Source organism: Ilyonectria robusta (assembly GCF_021365365.1).
Source record: "Ilyonectria robusta strain PMI_751 chromosome Unknown BGZ61scaffold_20, whole genome shotgun sequence".
NCBI lineage: Eukaryota > Fungi > Ascomycota > Sordariomycetes > Hypocreales > Nectriaceae > Ilyonectria > Ilyonectria robusta.
This window is the reverse complement of record NW_025764454.1, coordinates 885125-903904: the sequence shown is the minus strand read 5'-3', so window position 1 is coordinate 903904 and position 18780 is coordinate 885125. Positions and strand designations below refer to the sequence as shown.

General features: G+C 49.7%; 8 protein-coding genes across 8 annotated transcripts; 4 read left to right on the top strand and 4 right to left on the bottom strand.

The window, feature by feature from the left end:
- Window positions 1-830: 830 nt before the first annotated feature.
- BGZ61DRAFT_360930 (putative 12-oxophytodienoate reductase) lies at window positions 831-2115 on the top strand (the record flags this gene model as incomplete). Its single annotated transcript, XM_046241216.1, has 2 exons — window positions 831-1425; window positions 1490-2115. The coding sequence occupies 2 exons, from the start codon at window positions 831-833 to the stop codon at window positions 2113-2115; spliced, it is 1221 nt and encodes a 406-aa protein (XP_046100172.1).
- Window positions 2116-2955: 840 nt separating this feature from the next.
- Window positions 2956-4144, bottom strand: BGZ61DRAFT_361110 (uncharacterized protein; the record flags this gene model as incomplete). The annotated part of the gene is made up of 2 exons (XM_046241235.1): window positions 2956-3400; window positions 3453-4144. The coding sequence occupies 2 exons, from the start codon at window positions 4142-4144 to the stop codon at window positions 2956-2958; spliced, it is 1137 nt and encodes a 378-aa protein (XP_046100171.1).
- Window positions 4145-4579: 435 nt separating this feature from the next.
- BGZ61DRAFT_536482 (dimeric dihydrodiol dehydrogenase) lies at window positions 4580-5632 on the top strand (the record flags this gene model as incomplete). The annotated part of the gene is made up of 1 exon (XM_046254408.1): window positions 4580-5632. The coding sequence occupies one exon, from the start codon at window positions 4580-4582 to the stop codon at window positions 5630-5632; it is 1053 nt and encodes a 350-aa protein (XP_046100170.1).
- Window positions 5633-5944: 312 nt separating this feature from the next.
- Window positions 5945-8039, top strand: BGZ61DRAFT_360721 (uncharacterized protein; the record flags this gene model as incomplete). Its single annotated transcript, XM_046241204.1, has 5 exons — window positions 5945-6156; window positions 6240-6747; window positions 6804-7177; window positions 7229-7543; window positions 7595-8039. The coding sequence occupies 5 exons, from the start codon at window positions 5945-5947 to the stop codon at window positions 8037-8039; spliced, it is 1854 nt and encodes a 617-aa protein (XP_046100169.1).
- Window positions 8040-8181: 142 nt separating this feature from the next.
- On the bottom strand, window positions 8182-9953 carry BGZ61DRAFT_497109 (general substrate transporter; the record flags this gene model as incomplete). Its single annotated transcript, XM_046251103.1, has 4 exons — window positions 8182-9255; window positions 9309-9670; window positions 9733-9838; window positions 9894-9953. 4 exons carry the CDS (start codon window positions 9951-9953, stop codon window positions 8182-8184), a joined length of 1602 nt encoding a protein of 533 aa, XP_046100168.1.
- Window positions 9954-11000: 1047 nt separating this feature from the next.
- On the bottom strand, window positions 11001-13895 carry BGZ61DRAFT_521001 (uncharacterized protein; the record flags this gene model as incomplete). Its single annotated transcript, XM_046252474.1, has 4 exons — window positions 12130-13895; window positions 11963-12077; window positions 11275-11906; window positions 11001-11054 (listed from the first exon to the last, which is right to left on the bottom strand). The coding sequence occupies exons 1-4, from the start codon at window positions 13750-13752 to the stop codon at window positions 11001-11003; spliced, it is 2424 nt and encodes an 807-aa protein (XP_046100167.1). The 5' UTR covers window positions 13753-13895.
- A 399-nt stretch (window positions 13896-14294) lies between these two features.
- Window positions 14295-15394, top strand: BGZ61DRAFT_361159 (uncharacterized protein; the record flags this gene model as incomplete). The annotated part of the gene is made up of 2 exons (XM_046241241.1): window positions 14295-14953; window positions 15004-15394. 2 exons carry the CDS (start codon window positions 14295-14297, stop codon window positions 15392-15394), a joined length of 1050 nt encoding a protein of 349 aa, XP_046100166.1.
- Window positions 15395-18239: 2845 nt separating this feature from the next.
- On the bottom strand, window positions 18240-18764 carry BGZ61DRAFT_360808 (EthD domain-containing protein; the record flags this gene model as incomplete). The annotated part of the gene is made up of 2 exons (XM_046241207.1): window positions 18240-18500; window positions 18591-18764. 2 exons carry the CDS (start codon window positions 18762-18764, stop codon window positions 18240-18242), a joined length of 435 nt encoding a protein of 144 aa, XP_046100165.1.
- Between the last annotated feature and the right edge of the window lie 16 nt (window positions 18765-18780).

Sequence of the window (18780 nt, the reverse complement as noted above, 5' to 3'; positions counted from 1 at the left end):
ACTTCGCCGTCGGACCAAGGCCTCTTCAACGCCTGACCATGAATAATGAGCTGCGGAAACGGCTATTCTGGTTATGTTATGCATTTGACCGGTAAATGTCTACTCCAACGAGAAGGAGTTTCGGAACAGCTGATCGAGATGTCGATATTGAGCTCCCGCTTGACATTAATGTGGATATTGTGAAGACTGGATGGCTCACGTTTGAACACTTTGGGGCGAACGGTGCGAAGAGCACACCTTTGACGCCATTCATTCTCATCGCCCGCTTCCGACAACTGGAATTCGGTACCCAACAGACCATGGACAGAGCTGACCCATACATAGGTAATGAGCCATGACGCTACAATAGACGTTTTCTTTTGTCTCGACTAGAGTAGTGAAAAGCAATGATCCCTCAAGACGCACGCAGACAGCGTGAAATGGCACTGCATTAATCTCCAAACCTGACATCGGTAGTACCGCATTACTCCCGGCGCACGCATGATCTGAAATGTCAGCGAACAACGCAAACTCGTGAGTTAGAGTAACGATGTACTGAACTCCGCCTTTGTGACCTGACCAATAATTTCCAACGGGGCCAGATCGGATCCTGTCCGATAAGACAAGTTCATCCATTGGGTTGATCGGACCAAGACGCGCTACTTCCTCATCCACTACAACAATTGCGTGCTCCCGAATCCTCCGCATTTCGGAACCCGCGTCGGCGTGCCGGTGGGATATCACTTTTCCAGAACTACAGTGACTGAACTCGTAACTCACCACAAGAGGCGCTGCAGCGTTGATTTCGCACTATATCGCCAAGTCTCGACTTTTGTTCCTTGATGATTATCATGTCTTCCCACGAGCTATTCACTCCTCTTACCATTGCTAATGGCCGCATTGAGCTTGGCCACCGCGTTGTCATGGCCCCAATGACCCGTAATCGAGGCGTGCCGTTCTCCGGCTCTATCGACAATAGGATTTGGCTCGCCGACGAAGTTGTCGCCCGTTATTATGCCCAGCGTGCGTCGCCCGGTGGACTCATTATCACGGAAGGCATTCCTCTATCACTGGAAGCAAGTGGCATGCCAAACGTTCCCGGTCTGTTTCACGAGTCCCAGTATGAAGGCTGGAAGAAAGTCGTCCAAGGTGTGCACGAGAAAGGAGGTTACATCTATGCGCAGCTGTGGCATGCGGGACGAGCCACCATCCCTCAGATGACGGGTTGTCCGGTCGTTAGTGCGAGCTCGGTGCCATGGTCGACAGATGAGACGTTTCCGTTCCGGACACCGGATACCAAGGAGAAGATTCGTTACCGAGATTTCCCATCTGTGGCGATGACGGAGGAGGAGATCGCCAAGACAACTCAAGACTTCGTCAAGGCGGCCGAGGCAGCTATTGATATTGGCTTCGATGGTGTCGAGATCAATGGGGGCAATGGAAATCGTAAGTAAATCGTATTTATGTCAGCACTACGTACGAACCGAGCGAGTATACTGACCTTGCGTAGTTGTCGATCAATTCCTTCATTCAAACCTCAACGCTCGCACAGACTCATACGGCGGCTCGCCACAAGCCAGGGGTAAATTCGCCCTTGATTTGGTGGGCGCGCTTACATCCGCTGTTGGGCCCTCAAACGTGGCAATCCGTCTAGAGCCCACAGGGCTATACAATGAGACGTATGGTGCTGAGCGAGTAGAGACTTGGTCGCATCTTTGCGAGCAGTTGGCTTTGACCTATCAGGGCGACAAGAGGCTGTCTTACGTCCACTTTATCGAGCCGAGGCTTGATCGAGTGGAAGCCAACAAGGAGCTCTTCTCCAATTCTTGGACCCTCCTAGATGTCTCTAACGAACATTTTCGAGCTATTATAAAGAAAAGTGGCATCCCGTGCATCAGCTGTGGAGGGTGGGATGCGGGAAATGTGGTCGGCGCTGTCAAAGAGAAAGGCTGGGATGCTGTGGCCTTTGCTAAATGGTTCGTGAGCAACCCTGACCTGCCGAGGAGACTTCTACTCGGCAAATCGTTGAAAGACTATGATCGAAGTAGATTTTACGGCAGCTGGGATGGTATTAGGGATCACGGATATGTGGACTATCCCACTTGGGAAGAGCAATTTGTGGAAGAGGCCAAATAACTTAGATCTTGGATATTAGAGTTATCTACTCCTAACCAGAGCCCAAGGCATTAATGAACTAATTTTTTGCGCAAGACTCTCCTACAACAACATATGATCTGCTGCAGACACGCTTTTGATTCACAGTTGACCAAATCTCGAGTCTACAGAAGTAAGTATCCACGTCGTCCTTTACAATAAGAGTTTTTTGAGCCAACCTGATATGCATCATCCCAGTTCTAGATTCTTATGCAGCTATTGATTATGGGAAGATCCGGCATTTGTATATTCGGTTTGGACTAGCGATCGCTTTATTCTCACCAACGATCCCAGGACGACTATGGGAGGCCGGAGATCTTCTCCATGAGCGTTATCGGTAGGTCTGTGGACCAACAATGCTGAATGATCAGTCCACAATTTACTCGAGTGATACCCTTCAAGCGGTGACGGAGTAGCTTAAGCTTTCAGGCAACATGCAGTGTTCGCTTTCTAATGTTTCACACGGTCTAAGGTACTACGCTCCCCGCCTTGATCATGTGAAATTGGCCAGTTACCTCAGGGGGTGAAGATTTGGTCTATGCCAGATGCTAGATGCATGGTTTCCTGGTTGGACGATATTTCGGGAACACAATCCGCTGTGTATGTAGCGCATGAAATCGCGGAGGGTCAACCAGGAGGCATTCATGCAGAGGATGGCTTGTATATTCTAGGAGTTGCGTAGAACTGTTACCTAGTAGTAGGCTATGTTTGAAGGATCGCCAATTATATTGCATCGAGAGCCAGAGAGTTCTAGCCTGAAAAGCCTCTCCCATTTATTCATTCGGGAACCTCTGTCTCTTAACACACCCTAACGGTGATTAACTATGTGCTCTTGAATCCTGCCTTCATAATCATTTCGAAGAGCTCTATATCTTTTCTTGCGTCCTCAGCACTACTCTTCGGAATACTGCCATTCACCGCACAGTCGTAAAAGTCCAACATTTCCAAGGTGTACGCATCCTGGAAAGTTTTTCGGATCTTTCTCTCTTGGAATCCATCCCCAATCTTCTCTCGTATTGTGACTGTGTGAGGAAGACCCTTGATGTATGGGGTATCGAACTGAACTCGCACAATCTTCTCAGAGGAAAATACTTCGATCTGCGCATCGAATTCCGGGACCGCAATCAGCCCAGACTCGTAGATGACGGGAAATCCGTCGTATTGAAAAAGCACACTGAAGATGCCTGGGAGCTTCAAAACTGCCCCAGAAACCGACTGAGGCATTCCAATGATCTCTCGCATTGCAGATAGATCGTGCGTTCCGAGGCTGGTGTTTTTAGTTAGCTCAAGGCCACAGAGCAGACAACAAGTTCACTCACGCTCCAAGAACCCGTAACATTCTCTTCGTTTCCGGGGTAACTTCAACGTCAAACTCTTTTCCTAGAGCCTGGTTAAAGATTTCCTCCTGCTTGCTAAGTCTGTCCTGGGTGTCTGCTTCAGAGAAGTCGTTGAACTTCTCAGGAAAGGTGCCCGACTGCGCCACGGGGATTGAATTCGGGCCAATGATGTCCCTAACCCTTGCATAGATGATTTTGTTCATGCCTCCGACTTCTTGAACGGCGTCTAAGAAAGCCGTAGAGTAACGTCTCATCGTTCCCACAAAGACCTTTCCTTTAGAAGTCTTCTCGGCTTCAATGAGTCTATCAATGTCTCGGAAACAGATTGAGGCTGGCTTCTCGATCAAGCAATATTTGTCATTCTTCAGAGCCAAAATTCCATGATCAACATGGTACGCATCCGCGTTGGCGATGATGACAACGTCGACCTCGGGAGAAGAGCAAAGCTCCTCGGCGCGTGCTGTAGTTTTCGGCGTTCCCCCGAGCACCTTGTGAGAGCAGTGGCGGAGAGACTGCTCCGAGATATCGCAGAGATACGTGGTTCTGAATCGGTGCCACATGAAATTGATGTTAGGAATGTGAGCGACCTGAGAGATCTCGCCACATCCGACGATACCAACCCGCAAGATACGGTCTGTGCCATTGTCCTGGCTGGATTGTTGAAGGTCGCCCATGATTCTTTTCGTAGGTATTTGGTTCGCAGTAAGTGATCAAATAATAAAAGAGAAAGTCCAACGGATGAGAAGACATCTAACCATATACTTATTAATAATCGTATACACTTCAGTAAGTTCCAGGCATGTTTGTTCTGTCGCCGGTCGTTCAAATCCGGAATCCTCGTCACCGGGGAGTGGCGGCATCGCAAAAGCCGGGGAGTAGCGGAACGTGCGAACAGAGCGATGGACCCATGTCTCCCGGTTAAATAGGCTAGCGTCACTACTAATCTCGCCGGGGAATTGCGGTAGTCATTCCCCTCATGAAGAGGTGTGAGGTGAGTAGATTCAGCAGAGATATAAGTGATTCAAGTACCAATTTAATAATCTTGATTGCGATTAGCTTCACAGCCGACTCATTTCTTCAGGACAGATCTATTCTCTTCAGTGACAATAATGACTTCGGAAATTCCAACGCTGCGATGGGGAATTATTGCGACTGGGCTCATTTCGTCCTGGTTCGTCGCCGATTTATCTCTTGACAGACCCAACAAGAGAGCAAACCACATCATCCAGGCAATAGGTTCTTCTTCCGCCGAGAAGGGCCACGCCTTTGTCAACACGCACCTCCCTGGGAAATCTCCCACCGTCTATGGCACCTACGAACAAGTTTACCAGGACCCTGACGTCGACATCGTCTATATCGGAACACCCCATGCCTTTCACAAACAAAACTGTCTCGACGCTATTAGGGCGGGAAAGCATGTATTGTGTGAGAAGGCATTTGCCATCACCAAGGCCGAGGCCAAAGAGGTGCTTGATGAAGCACAACGAAAAGGGGTGTTCGTTATGGAAGCCATGTGGACTCGGTTCTTCCCCTTGGTTCTGAAACTGCAAGACCTTCTTCACGGCGAGAAGGTCATCGGAGATGTCCATCGGGTATTTTGCGATTTCGCCATGCCGAAGGACATTGCTTCCTTACCGTCTACGTCAAGGCACAAAAACCCTGCTCTAGGCGCAGGAACTCTTCTCGACACTGGCATCTACAGTCTGACGTGGGCAATCCTAGGCCTGGAATCGGGACCCCAAGATCAACAACCAACCGTCATCGCGTCGCAGAATCTTTGCGACGGCATTGACGTAGCTACTTCGGTTATCATGACATACCCAGATGGAAGACAAGGTATAGTCACATCTTCAAACCTGGCAAGAACATTGCCAGCATTCTGTAGAATTGAGGGAAGCAAGGGATATGTCGTCGTCGAGGGTTTTGTTGCATCCGTACCGTCGCTATTCACGGTTCACTTGCAGGACCGAGATCCCAAAAAATATGAGTTTGAGAAGCCGGGAAAGGGATTTTACTGGGAAGCAGACTCGGTGGCTCTAGATATTGCAGCCGGAAAGACTCAGAGTGATGTGATGCCGTGGAGGGAGACACTGCGCGTGATGGGCTTGATGGATCAGATTCGGCACCAAGGGGGGGCAAGATTTCCACAAGATTTAGAGTAGATGAAGATAGAAGAAACAAATAAAATGGGAACTGCGTCGTTAATTCGTTAGTCTCTGGGTAGTAAATTGAATCTCATGAAGACAATCAAGTGTGTGGATTTCCCTCGAATGGCGTCAAGGGCTGTTTGCCGACTAAACTTGCCGGTATTCAGTCAGGTTAGCTCATTGGGCAATTGGCCCACTAGAATATTGTGGATAAATTCGACGATCCCCAGAGCTCATCCCCACTTTGCATTAATTGCCGCCATTCCCCGCGATACAATGTCAGCTCATCCAAGTCCATCACCAACGGTGAGCCTTGGGTTATACGCCATGTCAGGATCACACTTGCCCGGCGATGAGCCAATCACCAGTCGTAAAAGGCCCAGGATCTCAGGTCTGTATCATCGGAAGAGAGCCGTGGCCGCATGCCAGCCGTGTCGAGTGCGCAAGACGAAATGCGACAACATCAAACCGAGCTGCGGATTCTGTACTCGGAGCGCAGCCCAATGCACGTATGCCGATACCGCAAGTGATCATTCATCGTATGTCTCAGATGGGGAATGTTCTCAAGCGCACCTAGGCCACAATTGGCAGCATACTCTTGCTAATCACATCCCGTACACAGATTCGATCCTGCGAGCCTGGCCATCCTGGAACGTCTCGGACACGTCGTATCCCTCCTAGAGACTCGTCAGTCTGGGTCATCACCACAAGATTTATCCCCCGGAACACAAACTCAGTCGTCTCAAACCGTCGTAGGTCCCTCGCCTTCCGACCCAATCGGGGATCTGGACATTGAGGATGATCTACTCGAGGAGACTCCCAATTTCCCTGCTGCCATCAGCAACTGTGAGAGCGTTCTCAGATGGCCCATCTTCCAGGGCATGGTACCAGATATTGAATCATTCGTTTGTTGGCCGACAAATGACCAGCCTGCAAGTTCCTTGCCATCTCATAGAGGCTCAGGCAGGCTTGGGCAGGGCATCCAAGAAGATGACTTTATTCCTCTCTCTAAGAGATTTCTGGCCTATGCCCATACGAAGAACCCCATCTTGGACGTAGCAGAATATTCCTGCTACGTGAGAGATGCAGCTGAAAATGGCTTGCAGTGGAATGGCCCATCCTGTCTCGTAGTGAGTTTATTTTTCCTGGCTGCCTAACACGATGAGACTTTTCTCACATATTGTAGCTTGTTTCTTGTGCTTTGGGAAGTATGGCTATGCCATTTCAGTCCACAAATGAGGCACGGGAGCCACGGTCAAATTCCGCTCCCGTAATGGACAACATGAAAACAAGCTTAGCCTACTTTGCTGCAGCGAAGAAAAGACTGGGGCTTATGGAGCCTTCGTCGCTTTACGTCCAATGCTTGTTTCTCTGTGGCGTGCTGGAGATGTACCATATGGATGCACTTCGAGCCTGGCATTTCTTCAACCAGGCCTGTGTGCAGTTTCGAAACCTGCTTTGGAGGCACGGGCATTCTCAGTCTACTGGCGGCAGGCAAATCACCACTGAGATGAGACGCTTAGAGCAAAGGCTCTATTGGTCGTGCATGAAATCAGAATGGTAAGCATATATCCTTACGGAACTTGGAAAGGGACTCATACCTGTTATTAGCGAACTGAGGTGCGAAATTGCCCTTCCAGCCAGTGGAATAAGCCGTTTTGGCTTCCCAAATCTATTCCCATCTCCACCCAACGAGCTATCGTTGCCTGTCGTCCATTCCGACCGAGGCGACACCTCAAGTGTAGCCGAATTTCTAGATCCAGAAGAGGAAAGAAGTTGGTTCTACTACTTAGCCGAAATTTCATTCCGAAGAATGATGAATCGAGCTTTCACGGCACTAGGGAGAAATGGAGAGGTAGGCTGGATCCAAGACTTTCATGAGAATCTTAAGCAGTACGCTGCCCTTAAAGATCAAATCGATGTCTGGTGAGCGTGTTCCTTCTCTACAACGTCACTTTCGTTAATAGGGCATCACAGGTATTCTCACATCCCAGCCCAGATTAACCCTGCCCAGAGCGAAGGTCATAATCATGAACTTGCCCACTTCGTCAAGGCGCGAGCACTTCTATACCAAGAGTGGATTCACAGGCCATTCCTATACTACGTCATTCACCAAGACGTAGACGATCCGAATATATCTCAAGCCATGCCGTTGGCCGAAAAATGTCTGAACTTGTGCGTCCAGTGGCAGCTCTTCGTTCACCCTTTTCACCGTCACCATGGGACGTGGTACATTGCTCGGAATTCCATCACCCGCGCGTCGCTTCTCATCGCAGCAGCTAGGAGCAAGAAGTTACATTTACCCGACGGCTGGAGGAACATTGTCGACTCTGCGTTGCAGGTGGTGCAGTACTGGGAAGATGAAGCCCCAGATCTGAACAAGGCTGCCGGGATCTTGCGCAACCTCATAGCGGACGTCTAAGTACTTGAGCCAATCTGATAATGCAGAACACGTGGATTTAAATTCTGGAGCTACTTTGTGATGGTCTACTCTATAGTAGATCCCTCTAGCTTGATTGATTCCCATTTGTTTCAACAGTAGTGGTTTTGGGGCCTCAGCAAACTCAAGCAGCTCGCTCGACCTGAGTCGAGGTGGCCTCGTGCTTCCTGCTCGTGTCATCCATTTCGGCACTGACATCATCAACTTGTCCTTTCTCCATCTTATTCCCATCAATGAGCCCCGGCTTGCCTTCGAATACCTCTGCAATTTCCTCCAATGTATGACCCTTGGTCTCTGGGAACAAGAACCAGATCAGCACCAAGAGCACCGCCAGCAAGCAGCAAAAGACAATGTAGTACTTCCATTCAATTTGCTTCATCGCAATTGGGTTGACTTGATTGCCGACGATAAGGCCTGTAAAGGCAGAGATGTAGGTGACAGTTAATCCACGGCTGCGAAGGGTGTAGGGGAAAATCTCCACAGGATATGCCTGCAGGAGCGGCGTCCAAGCGATGTCGTAAAAGAAGTAGTAGACGAAGATGAAGCCGACCACTGCTTTCCCGACCGTATCACTGCCACTCTGGACAAAGTTTGCTGTGAGAGCTGTCCAGATAATGTAGCTTCCCAGCATTCCAGCTGTTGAGACCAGGAATAATGTCCGTCGTCCAAGACGGTCAACCATGAGAGCGCCCATGAAAGTGGCGGCGAGCCAGTTGAAGATCTGAAGCAACCCGTTGATGAGGGTTTGGTCCTTGACCTCTGTAATGCCGATGGTATTGAGAACGAGAGTGAGGTAATAACTAACAACACCGACACCATTCCATTGGCTTGCCCAGCCGACAATAACGGCGATCAAAGTTCGTCGTCGGTTGGCCGGTGTACGGACAAGGTCGACCCACGAAGTTGCAGAAAGCACCTGGGACTCAATGGCCAAGGTTTCTTGGATCTCCCTCATTTCGAAATCAACCAGGGGGGATTGCAGACTACCTCCAGCGTGGTTGTCGGCGAAGATCTTGCGTGCCTCATCCAACTTGCCTTGAGACACTAGGTATCTAGGAGATTCGGGAACGAAGAGAACGACTAAAAGCTGAAGCGCAGGAATGGCACCCTGGAGCAGCGATGGGATTCGCCAACTCCAAGTACTGTCAATCTTGAAGGTACCATAGGTACACCACGCAGCAAAGATGGAGCCGAAATACTGTTGAATGGTTAAATGATGTCGCATCAGAGGCTCCTCGCCAGAACACTTACGTAGAATGTGTTATACAGTGCCGTAGCTTTGCCTCTATGCGGTGGATAGGCTAGCTCAGCGATTATGATGGGGCTCGGCTGGCTAATGAAACTGGTGCTGAAGCCCAACAAAGCCCGGGCTGCCACAAAAGTTCCGAAATTCTGAGCCATGGCCTGCATGATTGCAAATGCAACGCAAGCGACGAGACCCGCAATGAGTGGGATTTTGCGGCCGAACCTGTCGGATATAAAGGCCACCAACGGAAGCGAGATGACCTTGCCGAGAGGGTAGACGGCATTCATGAGCCCAAGAACGGCGCCGTCAGGGCTGTCAAAAAACGTCCGCCATTGAGGGAGAGTCTGAAGGCCGTTCATCATGGACCCTGGAGTAGTATCGGATTTAGCAAATAAGCTTAAAGGAACAGTGGAGTGGGGAAGAACCTACCGTCGTATCCAACTGAAGCCGAGGATACGAGTGGGACCAGGAGGAGTAGGTTCAGTTTGACAAGATGCGGTGTGCGGTACCATGGCTTTCGGTCTTGCGGGAGCACCTGTGAGAGTCGTGTCAGATGGTCTGGTATGGCGATGGGCAGTAAGAATGCTTACTGCACTGAGCTTCGAGCCCGCAGCGCGTTCAGCTTCGCTTTTGGCGGCTGAAGGAGCCATATTCCAGAATTTCCAGGACGGGGGCTGGGAGGTGATGGATGGGAGAGGTTGATAGGTGAGGAGGCACGACAACCTTTGGAAACAAGATTGGGACCAGATCAGCGACGAGGCCAAGATATAGTCTCATCGTCGGAGTATTTCCCCATTTAAGAGCGAGGGAGCGGCGACCAGTCCCAACGATTTACAGTTGCCCCGTGGGGATCTCAAATCTCTCCCCGTGGGGAAATGGCTCCAGTAACCGCGTCTGCACATGTGCATATTCCGCAACTGGCATTCCCCAGGATGCTCTCTCTCCAGTACCACATCATTTGTTATCTGAGGATCATGCCGGCAAATCCCCATGCCAACAAATCAAACCACGCGGGGAGTAGCGGAAAGTGGAGATGCTTGACTCATGCTATCCGCCATTCCCCGTTATTGACCAGCCCCCGAATAGCGCCGCGCACCCCTGAAGCGAGTGGTAATGTGACCATAGACGGAAGACATATTCCACTTTCTGATCGCCCAAGGCCACTGAGATACCACCTTCAACCTGGTCCGATTTCTAATTCCTCTCATAAAGTCATGGTATCGAAAGGCGGAGTGTCGGATCAAGCCACGTGTAGCTAGGATCTACCCTACATGCGTGCACATGACTACCACTACGGAGGACCCTTTCAAAAGTCTTGTCCATAAGAAGTAAGTCCTAATCATTAGGTTAGATACTAAGTACACTAAGTACTTTCTGATTTCTATAGGCCCTAAAGGGTAGCAGGCTACAGCACACAGCAACCGCTATATCCTGATCAGCAGCGTACTACTCCTGAAGTTACAGCGGCCGTTTAACGAGACTGTGACAGCTTCATGTATCTCAGGTAACCGACAGGGATAGATAGATATGATGTCACTAGCGCTTGGACAAGACTCTTGAAAGGGCCCTCCGTACCGCTAGACATATACCCTAAAAAATATGTGATGAAATAGCCGAGAATCCTCTTTTTAGTTGATTCGGATAATCTGATAACCATTTTCTTTGCGGCTGCTTGATCAGCTGCTATGACCTGGTTGCTATTGCGGCTTGGTTTCTGCAGCTTTGGTGAGATCAATCGTTCGTTCCAATTGCTGCCACATGTTAGTGTCGCAATCCCGCTACGGCAAAAGGGAATGATCACTCCTCTTGCCGGTAGCGTTATTGTGGTCCATATCTCCGTCTGACAGTTAGGATTTCTGCTGGGGTTGTCAAAGATTAAATTGCTAGCTAGAAAGGGCGAAATTGACTCCTGTATATAGGCTATTCTAGCTAGCTAGGAACAATCCTTTCAGCCTAGCTAGATTATCTTACTGCTTGCTCTTCAGGAGGACTACTTAACCGAGACCCGCTAGCTCTAGGTTTAGGTTCGAATAGAATTGGACCCGGTACAGCTACAGGGTGTGACGCTTCGAAATGTTTTCCCTCCCCTGTTGCAAGCCTAGCATGGAAAGTACCTTCGGTGCTATTCATGAGATTCGGTGTTAAGCCTCCACCAGGAGAGCTGAAGGGGAGGAAAGTTTGTGGCGGTGTAGCTAAGGCTTCGTTATGCCCCTGGCTAGAATCTCTATGCTGGCTCTCCAGACTGTGTTGGCTTTGTTCGACGGGACGAGGCGCGGGCGCGATATGTCGTGGGAGGATTGGGCGGAACCTGGACTTATCCGCACGAGCTGGTCGACCTTTCTTTTTCGGGGCTGTGGGAGGAGGCGCCTGAAGGGCTTTCATCGAGGGGATCTCAGCCGAATTGGTAGCTGGGCGAGGGAGGATAGCTACTCTAGTCGAAGGGATAGCTGCAAGAGTTGCTGTTGGTTCTATATTTCTTGGCATTGTGATCCTTTTAATGGCGGTCTCGCTCTGATCACCTGACATCTTACGCTTGTGCCAAGCGTGCTGGAGCTTGAAGCCAAGGTGCTCTGCTTCTTGGATACATTGGTTCAAGTTTCGGCCTATTCGATATTAATACTCTCTCGTAGGACGGGCGGGGTGGCTGTCTTCGTCATACCTAAGGGCAGTTGCATTTGCATCCAGTTAGGCTTGGCCACATGGCCGTTGACGAATTCCCTTACGTCTTCAACATCCAATTCGTTGGCCTTGATCATTTCAGCTAAGAGAAACCGCTGCTGCTAGATCAGTAATCCCTTCTACCATCTGCTTCGAGCGTATGCTCACCGTCTCATCGTCCGTGAAACGAGAGCCTGTGACTCGGTGTGGTTGGCTAAGAGCATGAATGACAGGCTTTCTTGTTTTATCAGATGGCTCGTCTTCATTGTTGTCCGATTCCGCTTGCTGTTCATGGTGTATTCTCATTCTTTGCCTGGAGGTCGCTGCGGGCGGTGTCAATTTCACTTCCAACTTCAACCTTTCCGTGATGTCGGCGATCACCTGGGTTGCTGGAACAACGTATGCGAGTCCACTGCCAGGAGTTCCCGCAACAACTTGGCCGTAAAATTCTCCTGTAGTTTGGTCGATGATGCCCGCCCCGCAGTCCCCTTCGCTGAGAACGTCGCTCAACTGGACCAGGAACAGCTCCTGAAAGGTCTTGGAGTTGGGCAAGCGCATGTAAGACGCCGTAGCGGACAGCTTTCCCGTGAGTATTCCTTTTGAAGCTGTCCGTGTTACCACATCCACATCATGGAACCCAATTTCAGCCACTTGTGAAATCTTAAGACAGCGCTCGACGCCATCCAGTTCGAATTTGATAGAGCCATGTTCTTCGACACTCTCTGCGAGTTCTACCAGAGCATAGTCGAGGCCAATTTGAGTACTGTCATTGGATGTGATAGATATCTTCCCGATGTGCTGGAGATTATGATCACTTCTCTTGATCATATCATCAACGCGAGTAGACGCTGCGTTAAAGTGTTGTGCCGGTTGAGATCGATGAGAATCCAGACTGATTTCGTAATCGCTGACGGCGGGGATTCGACTGAGTGCGTCCGAAGTTGTCGGTACCGTAGGAATTCTGCTATCTGTCTCCTGCGGCGAAATCGAACTCTCACTATGAGAATCATTGTCACTGCTCCAAGAATGGAGTTCTTCCGGAGTGTTGCTCCATTTTCTGGACACCTCTTGGTCTGGTATGTCGCCTGAATCCTCCTGCGTCTCCGAGTCGCCGTCGAATGAGCACTCGTCCGATGCCGAGGATCCATCTGAGCCATTGCTTGTGTCATGGACAGGCTGTAGGACATGTGCGACGGAGAGTTGATATGACTTTTCCTGAATCCACACAATAGGGCCTCCGGTTGCGATACGTCCATGTTCGCCAGTGCTGATGAAGAGTTGTCGGCCAACGACACACTTTGCATCTCGTAGAGTGTACACCATGGGAGTCTCGGTATCGGCGCCGGCAATGGGGACCGAACCCGGTGTTGAATGTAGACCAGCCATCCTGATGACTCTGCGCCTATCTGGCAGCTCATTCGTATCTCCTAAGCCTATCCCAGGGTACCTCTCAAGAAATTTATTTTCTTTGATCGTCTTTCTGATGTTTTTTCGGGTTGCCCTATCCGAGGAGCAAATCAAGATGGTGGGAGATGCCGTGTCTTCAGTTTTGCCAATCATGTACATCTCCAGGATAACCGAAGACGAGTTTGACTGACAGAAATTATCCAAATACTCCTTGATTCTAGGCCGGACCGCATTCCATGCCTCTCGAGCCCGGCCAACGGGTTTCCAGCATGTGTATTTGCCAGATTGGATGTCGCCAAGACGGTCGCCGATGGATTCTCTGGGGTTGGCCCATTCGCAGTTGAATTTCTCTTTTCGTAGTCCGATACGTTCAGCCAGATCCATGGCTTTGCAACGTTGCGAGACTTGGCTTTCTGGGGCCTTGTTCAACTGGTGATTGACTAGTACACGCGAGGAATGGCTTTTGGCCTTGCCATTATTCGTATCCCCACTGCTTATGCTTGCTTCTTGCTTGATTTTGTTGTCCGACAATACCTTGACGTTGAATTGCAGGAGGGCGCAGGTGTGATTATTGCGCTCAGCCGAGAAAAGGTGCCCAAATTACAATTACAAAAGCGTGGCGAAGCAGTCCCCTCTCTAACACAGCCTCAGCCTGATGCAGGGTTTAAGTCACTCTTAGTACATCTCCATCGTGACAGAGTAATTTACACCACTCAATTGTCTAAGGAATTGGTAGCGGAATACTTCTCGCAGCCCAACCCAACCCAACCCGTTAGGCAACAATAATCATCCGTCACGCTTATAGTATATTCATCATCGCCTCATATACCGCACATGGCAATTCATCTAGCTTCACATTCCGGCGACAATTATTAATTACCGCTTGTCTTAACCATGGAATGTGTGACCTATTCATATTGCCTGATATGGAACCCCTTGATCAAAGCCTGAATTCTGAGCATCTTTCGCTCGAAACCAAAATCTTCATCATCAAAGTCTTCTGCGGCCAAAAGCCGGCTGGCGCGCTGAACCCCACGTTGCTTGACGACGACAAGCTCTCGGACGCCTTTCTCGAACCTTACTTCAGATACTACTTTCAACAATGCGACTTGATCGCCAGCCATGATAATGGAAAATACTCCTCCTTAAATACGCATCGGGATGTCGCCCAAGTAGGTCTAGTCTTGCGAGACGCCCAGGACCGAAAAGACGCCTTGCAGCGGCTACCGAAATTACTTGAGAGTGGTACAAAAGACCAGCACGAAAATACGATCTGTCTTGTTGCTAGACTCCTCCTCATGGTGCGGATCGGTGAAGTCCCACACGAATTCCTTGGCGGCAGACACATCGAGTGGAACGAGGGGAGCTTGAAAGACTTCATTCACGGCTATTTTTCTACCCCTTCAGTACTCAATCATGAAAAAGTTAAGTTTGAAAAATCATTCAATGCACTTAGCGTTCAGCTGGTTGCAGGACTGGAAATCCGGTGGACGGACAACATGGCGGATCACCTGCGACTCGTAAACTTTGATAGTGTTGTTTGCGTGTTTCATCACGCCGCATTCCTTCAACACCATATTGACAAGTAAGCGGCGTATCAATATCACCCATTTCGTGTAGAGCTAACTGTATAAGCACAATGTTTCCTCCCGATTTCATTCAAGAGACACTCAGGACCATTGCTTTACTCTTCCCAGAGTACGACAAAGAGATGAGAAAGTGGTACCGGACGCAAGTTGCAAAACACGAACTGGACGCAACTGCAATGAATAGCGGTCAACTAATTGCCGATGAGCGACAATTAGAGTCGTTCAAATACTGGCACGACCGGCTCGTGGTGTTGAAGCAAGTATACGATGAATCGAGACCCAATTCGATATCTCAGTGGTGGCATGACCGCCGTAATGGAGTCCAATGGTACACATTCTGGGTGGCTATTATTGTTTTAGCTCTGACAATTTTCTTTGGTCTGGTACAAAGTATTGAAGGGGCTTTGCAAGTTTATAAGGCTTTTAATTCGAATTAGATATCTCCCAGCCCTGGTCGTTTACAATTATAAAATCTGAAGCAGGCTGCACACATTCAATTTATAAGCCGCAAGGTATTTTCAGTAATACATTTCACAGCCTAATTGCAAGCATAGCTACATCACAGTTACAGGCTCTATTCGCATTCGTTTGGCCGCTACAGACGCAGGTCAGCTGTCCTGTGGTCCGAATCTGCAAGTGCCGCGGGGGACGTTGGGCCAGTCAGCCCAGTCTGCCTAGGGCTGTGGCGATTCGAGGCCAATGTTGGTATTTGAGCTTACGCGTGGCCTTGAAACATGAAGCGGAGGTCCCTCATATTCACTCGCGAATTCCACACGTCCCGGTATTTCCTTTCCTTTTGAGTCTCACAAAAGCATCTATGATAGCAGGCCCAGCGTCCCACATTACTATGGCAACGTGTAAGTTGTTCTAACGATCTCTTCAGCTCTCACCATACTTACACTCAAATCATCAGTCGATAAGCTCGTGAGTATCGTAAGCCTTGCGGCAATTTTGGACTCCACCGCTGCGGCGCCCGTAAATGAATTCCCAAAGGATGCACTCGTTGACCTGGAAAACTGCCAATGGAGCAGTATCAACAAATTATTGAACAATATGGCAGACAAAAGCCTCAACGCTACCGAGCTGGCGACACGATGCCCCCAGGTGTGTGGGCTGATCCTGGGGTCTGGCAATCCGGTAAGTTAGCTCTTATTGAAGTCGACTGAGATGCCTGCATGCTAATAATGTCGCAATAGGATATCTCTGGACCGGGTGTAAGGCTACCTTTCAGTCTTATAGTTTCCAATCTTCATGCCCTCCCAAGTTTGACTCAACTTTTAGAAGAACCCGATATTCTGGGGCATTGCAATTACTAACATTCAAGTCAGGTCATGATATCATACTCCATCCAGATCGCTGCCACCTGTGTCTTCTGCACCTTTCTCCCCATTTTTGCCTTCGCCGTCGCCCACAGCCGTTTCCGTGGATGACTCGACAGGACCGTCAAATTCCTCCGAAAGTGTGCCTCGGGCGCTAAGGAGACCAACAGCCTCTGTATAATCACCATCATCATCGCCGTCCTAGTCCGTAACAGGCAAGTCCCGCCCGTCCTTGAAATCCTCTTCATGTCGAGACTCGCCTCCCTCCAGTCCTACATCGCCATTAGCCTGCTTGCATCGCCGCTGTATGACAGCCTGTTCTATGACGTGACCCTGTCACCGGACAAATGGGTCTACCGCAGTTTACTGTTCGTCACGACTGTCAGCGCGGGGTATTTGGTCTCAGTCCCGAACGACGAGTTCAGGTTGTACCGCGACCTAGCCAAGGCGTGTCACCAGGTCACAGGGATCCGCGACTTTAGCAGCCTGTTTGAGTTCAAATTGGGCGATAGGGATTGGTTCGGCATCGGGCTTGTCATTGGCGTTGGGTTGCCCCTCATTGCCACTGCGGCGTTTCGGCTGTGCCAAGTCGAGGGAAATCTAGTTATGCCCTTTGTGCGGAAGATCATACCGTATTTTATACGCAAGTACTGTCACTACTGTCACAAGCTCATCATCTTGAACATGGCGATGCTCTACGCGGTCTTATTGATATACTGCAACGTCGACCTCAGCGAGCTTCGAGAGTCTCTCAAGCGGTGGAACCCAGGCCAAGAGAGCCAACACGACAAGGAGTGGGAGTATGGGCAGACGGCGGCTGTGCTTAGGTGGGCTCCGATGCTATGGGCTTGTATAAAGGCGGCCCGGGGTACGTTGCCATCGTTTATGTCGAGATGTTCTTTAGTAACTTGGGACTGCCTCGTTTCATTAGCGGCTGGACATACTGCTCCGGACACGATGGGAGGAGAGCTGCAACAGCAGCCAGCGCCACCACCACATCCCCATATTATACAGTTGGAGAACAGAACTCCAACGCCGCCCCCACCATACCCTGCACTCCGGCAGGAGACCCAACGGGAGACCCAGATGCCATTGACGCTAGTCTCGTCGACGACTTCACCTTAGACTTCAACTGCCACCAACGACACATAGAAGCAGCAGGCGACGGGGACGGATCCCGATCATAGGCATAGGATGGTAGTTCCAGTAGCGGTTGAGCAGGCTGAATACAGCTGGCAAGCTCCCAGCAGCATCAGCGCATCGTTGAGGAGACCTTCGACGTGGGACACTGGGGCATCTAGGGAACAACAAATTTATTCTAGGCTAGAATGATATAGGGCCTCCGGCTTTGTACCTTGAGGTTGATTAATTGTTTAATTGCAGGCATGGAACACCGGGGCTCCAATATGTCTCGCGTGGGGTAGGAGGCCTTCGGGCCTAAGTTTGCGAGGGATCGCTGAGCTCTCAGCCGGTCAGACTGGATGAGGAAGGTAGTCAGGGAAGGCAGTAATTCAGAGCCTCACTCGAGGATGAGGTTGCAAGTGAGTTGGGTAGACCAGTTGAAGCCTAGCACACAGACTAACAACCATTCTCGCAGCACCAAAGGGGGAGTTCTTATTGCCAGTCGAGATCTGCCCTTCTTGTAAGCCCTCTGCGATTCTCCCAGAGATAAAACAAACCTCAAATATAGTATAATTTCAAGAAATTTCCAGATGTCTGCAAATCTCGATCAACAAATCTACATCACCAAGTCTGTTTATAGCTAAGGAGTTTAGAGGTAATCTCTTAAATGCAAATATGATATATATATGATTTGTCGATTAAAGGGATCGTTGGTATGTATCTAGAGATAGCGATCTGGAAAAGAGTAAATACACACTGCAAGATGTGCCATTCTTGACCGTCGAACCGATGAATATGCTGTGCCAGATGCTGTTACACAGGATACCCAATATATCTCTGATCAGAATGTTCGACCATGCTCCCTTACGGCGTTCTGACTCTCCAAGACAATATAGTCTACACCGATGACCATTCTCATAGATTCTAGGTCAATGAAGTTGGCCTCGTCAGGCTGGATTGTGCCGAGGTACTCCGGATCGCTTCCCATCGCCTGGAAGGTTTCCAGATTGTGCACCCAAAACTCTGCAGCGCCATCAAATTCGAGGATGGGTAGTGCCCCCTCAACACGGCCAAAGTCACGCAAATCTGGAGTAGAATGATACTACCAAGGTCCAACGACGTCAGTTTATCTTACGAAACAAATAGCAAGCAAATGAACCGTATTGCTAATAGAGACGGAATGCCTACACACCTGTGAGTACTTCACCACGCCAAGTCTCAGGTGGAAGGGCTCTGCAAGGGCTGAGTGATTGTTGGCCCAATAGCTATTGAACTCTTCCGGCGTGATGCCTTGCTTGCGATTGTAGAAGATTTTGATGTGGAACATTCGTTCCATGTTCATGGTACAAGAAGCCTTGTACGTCATGCAGCAGCACTCCTCG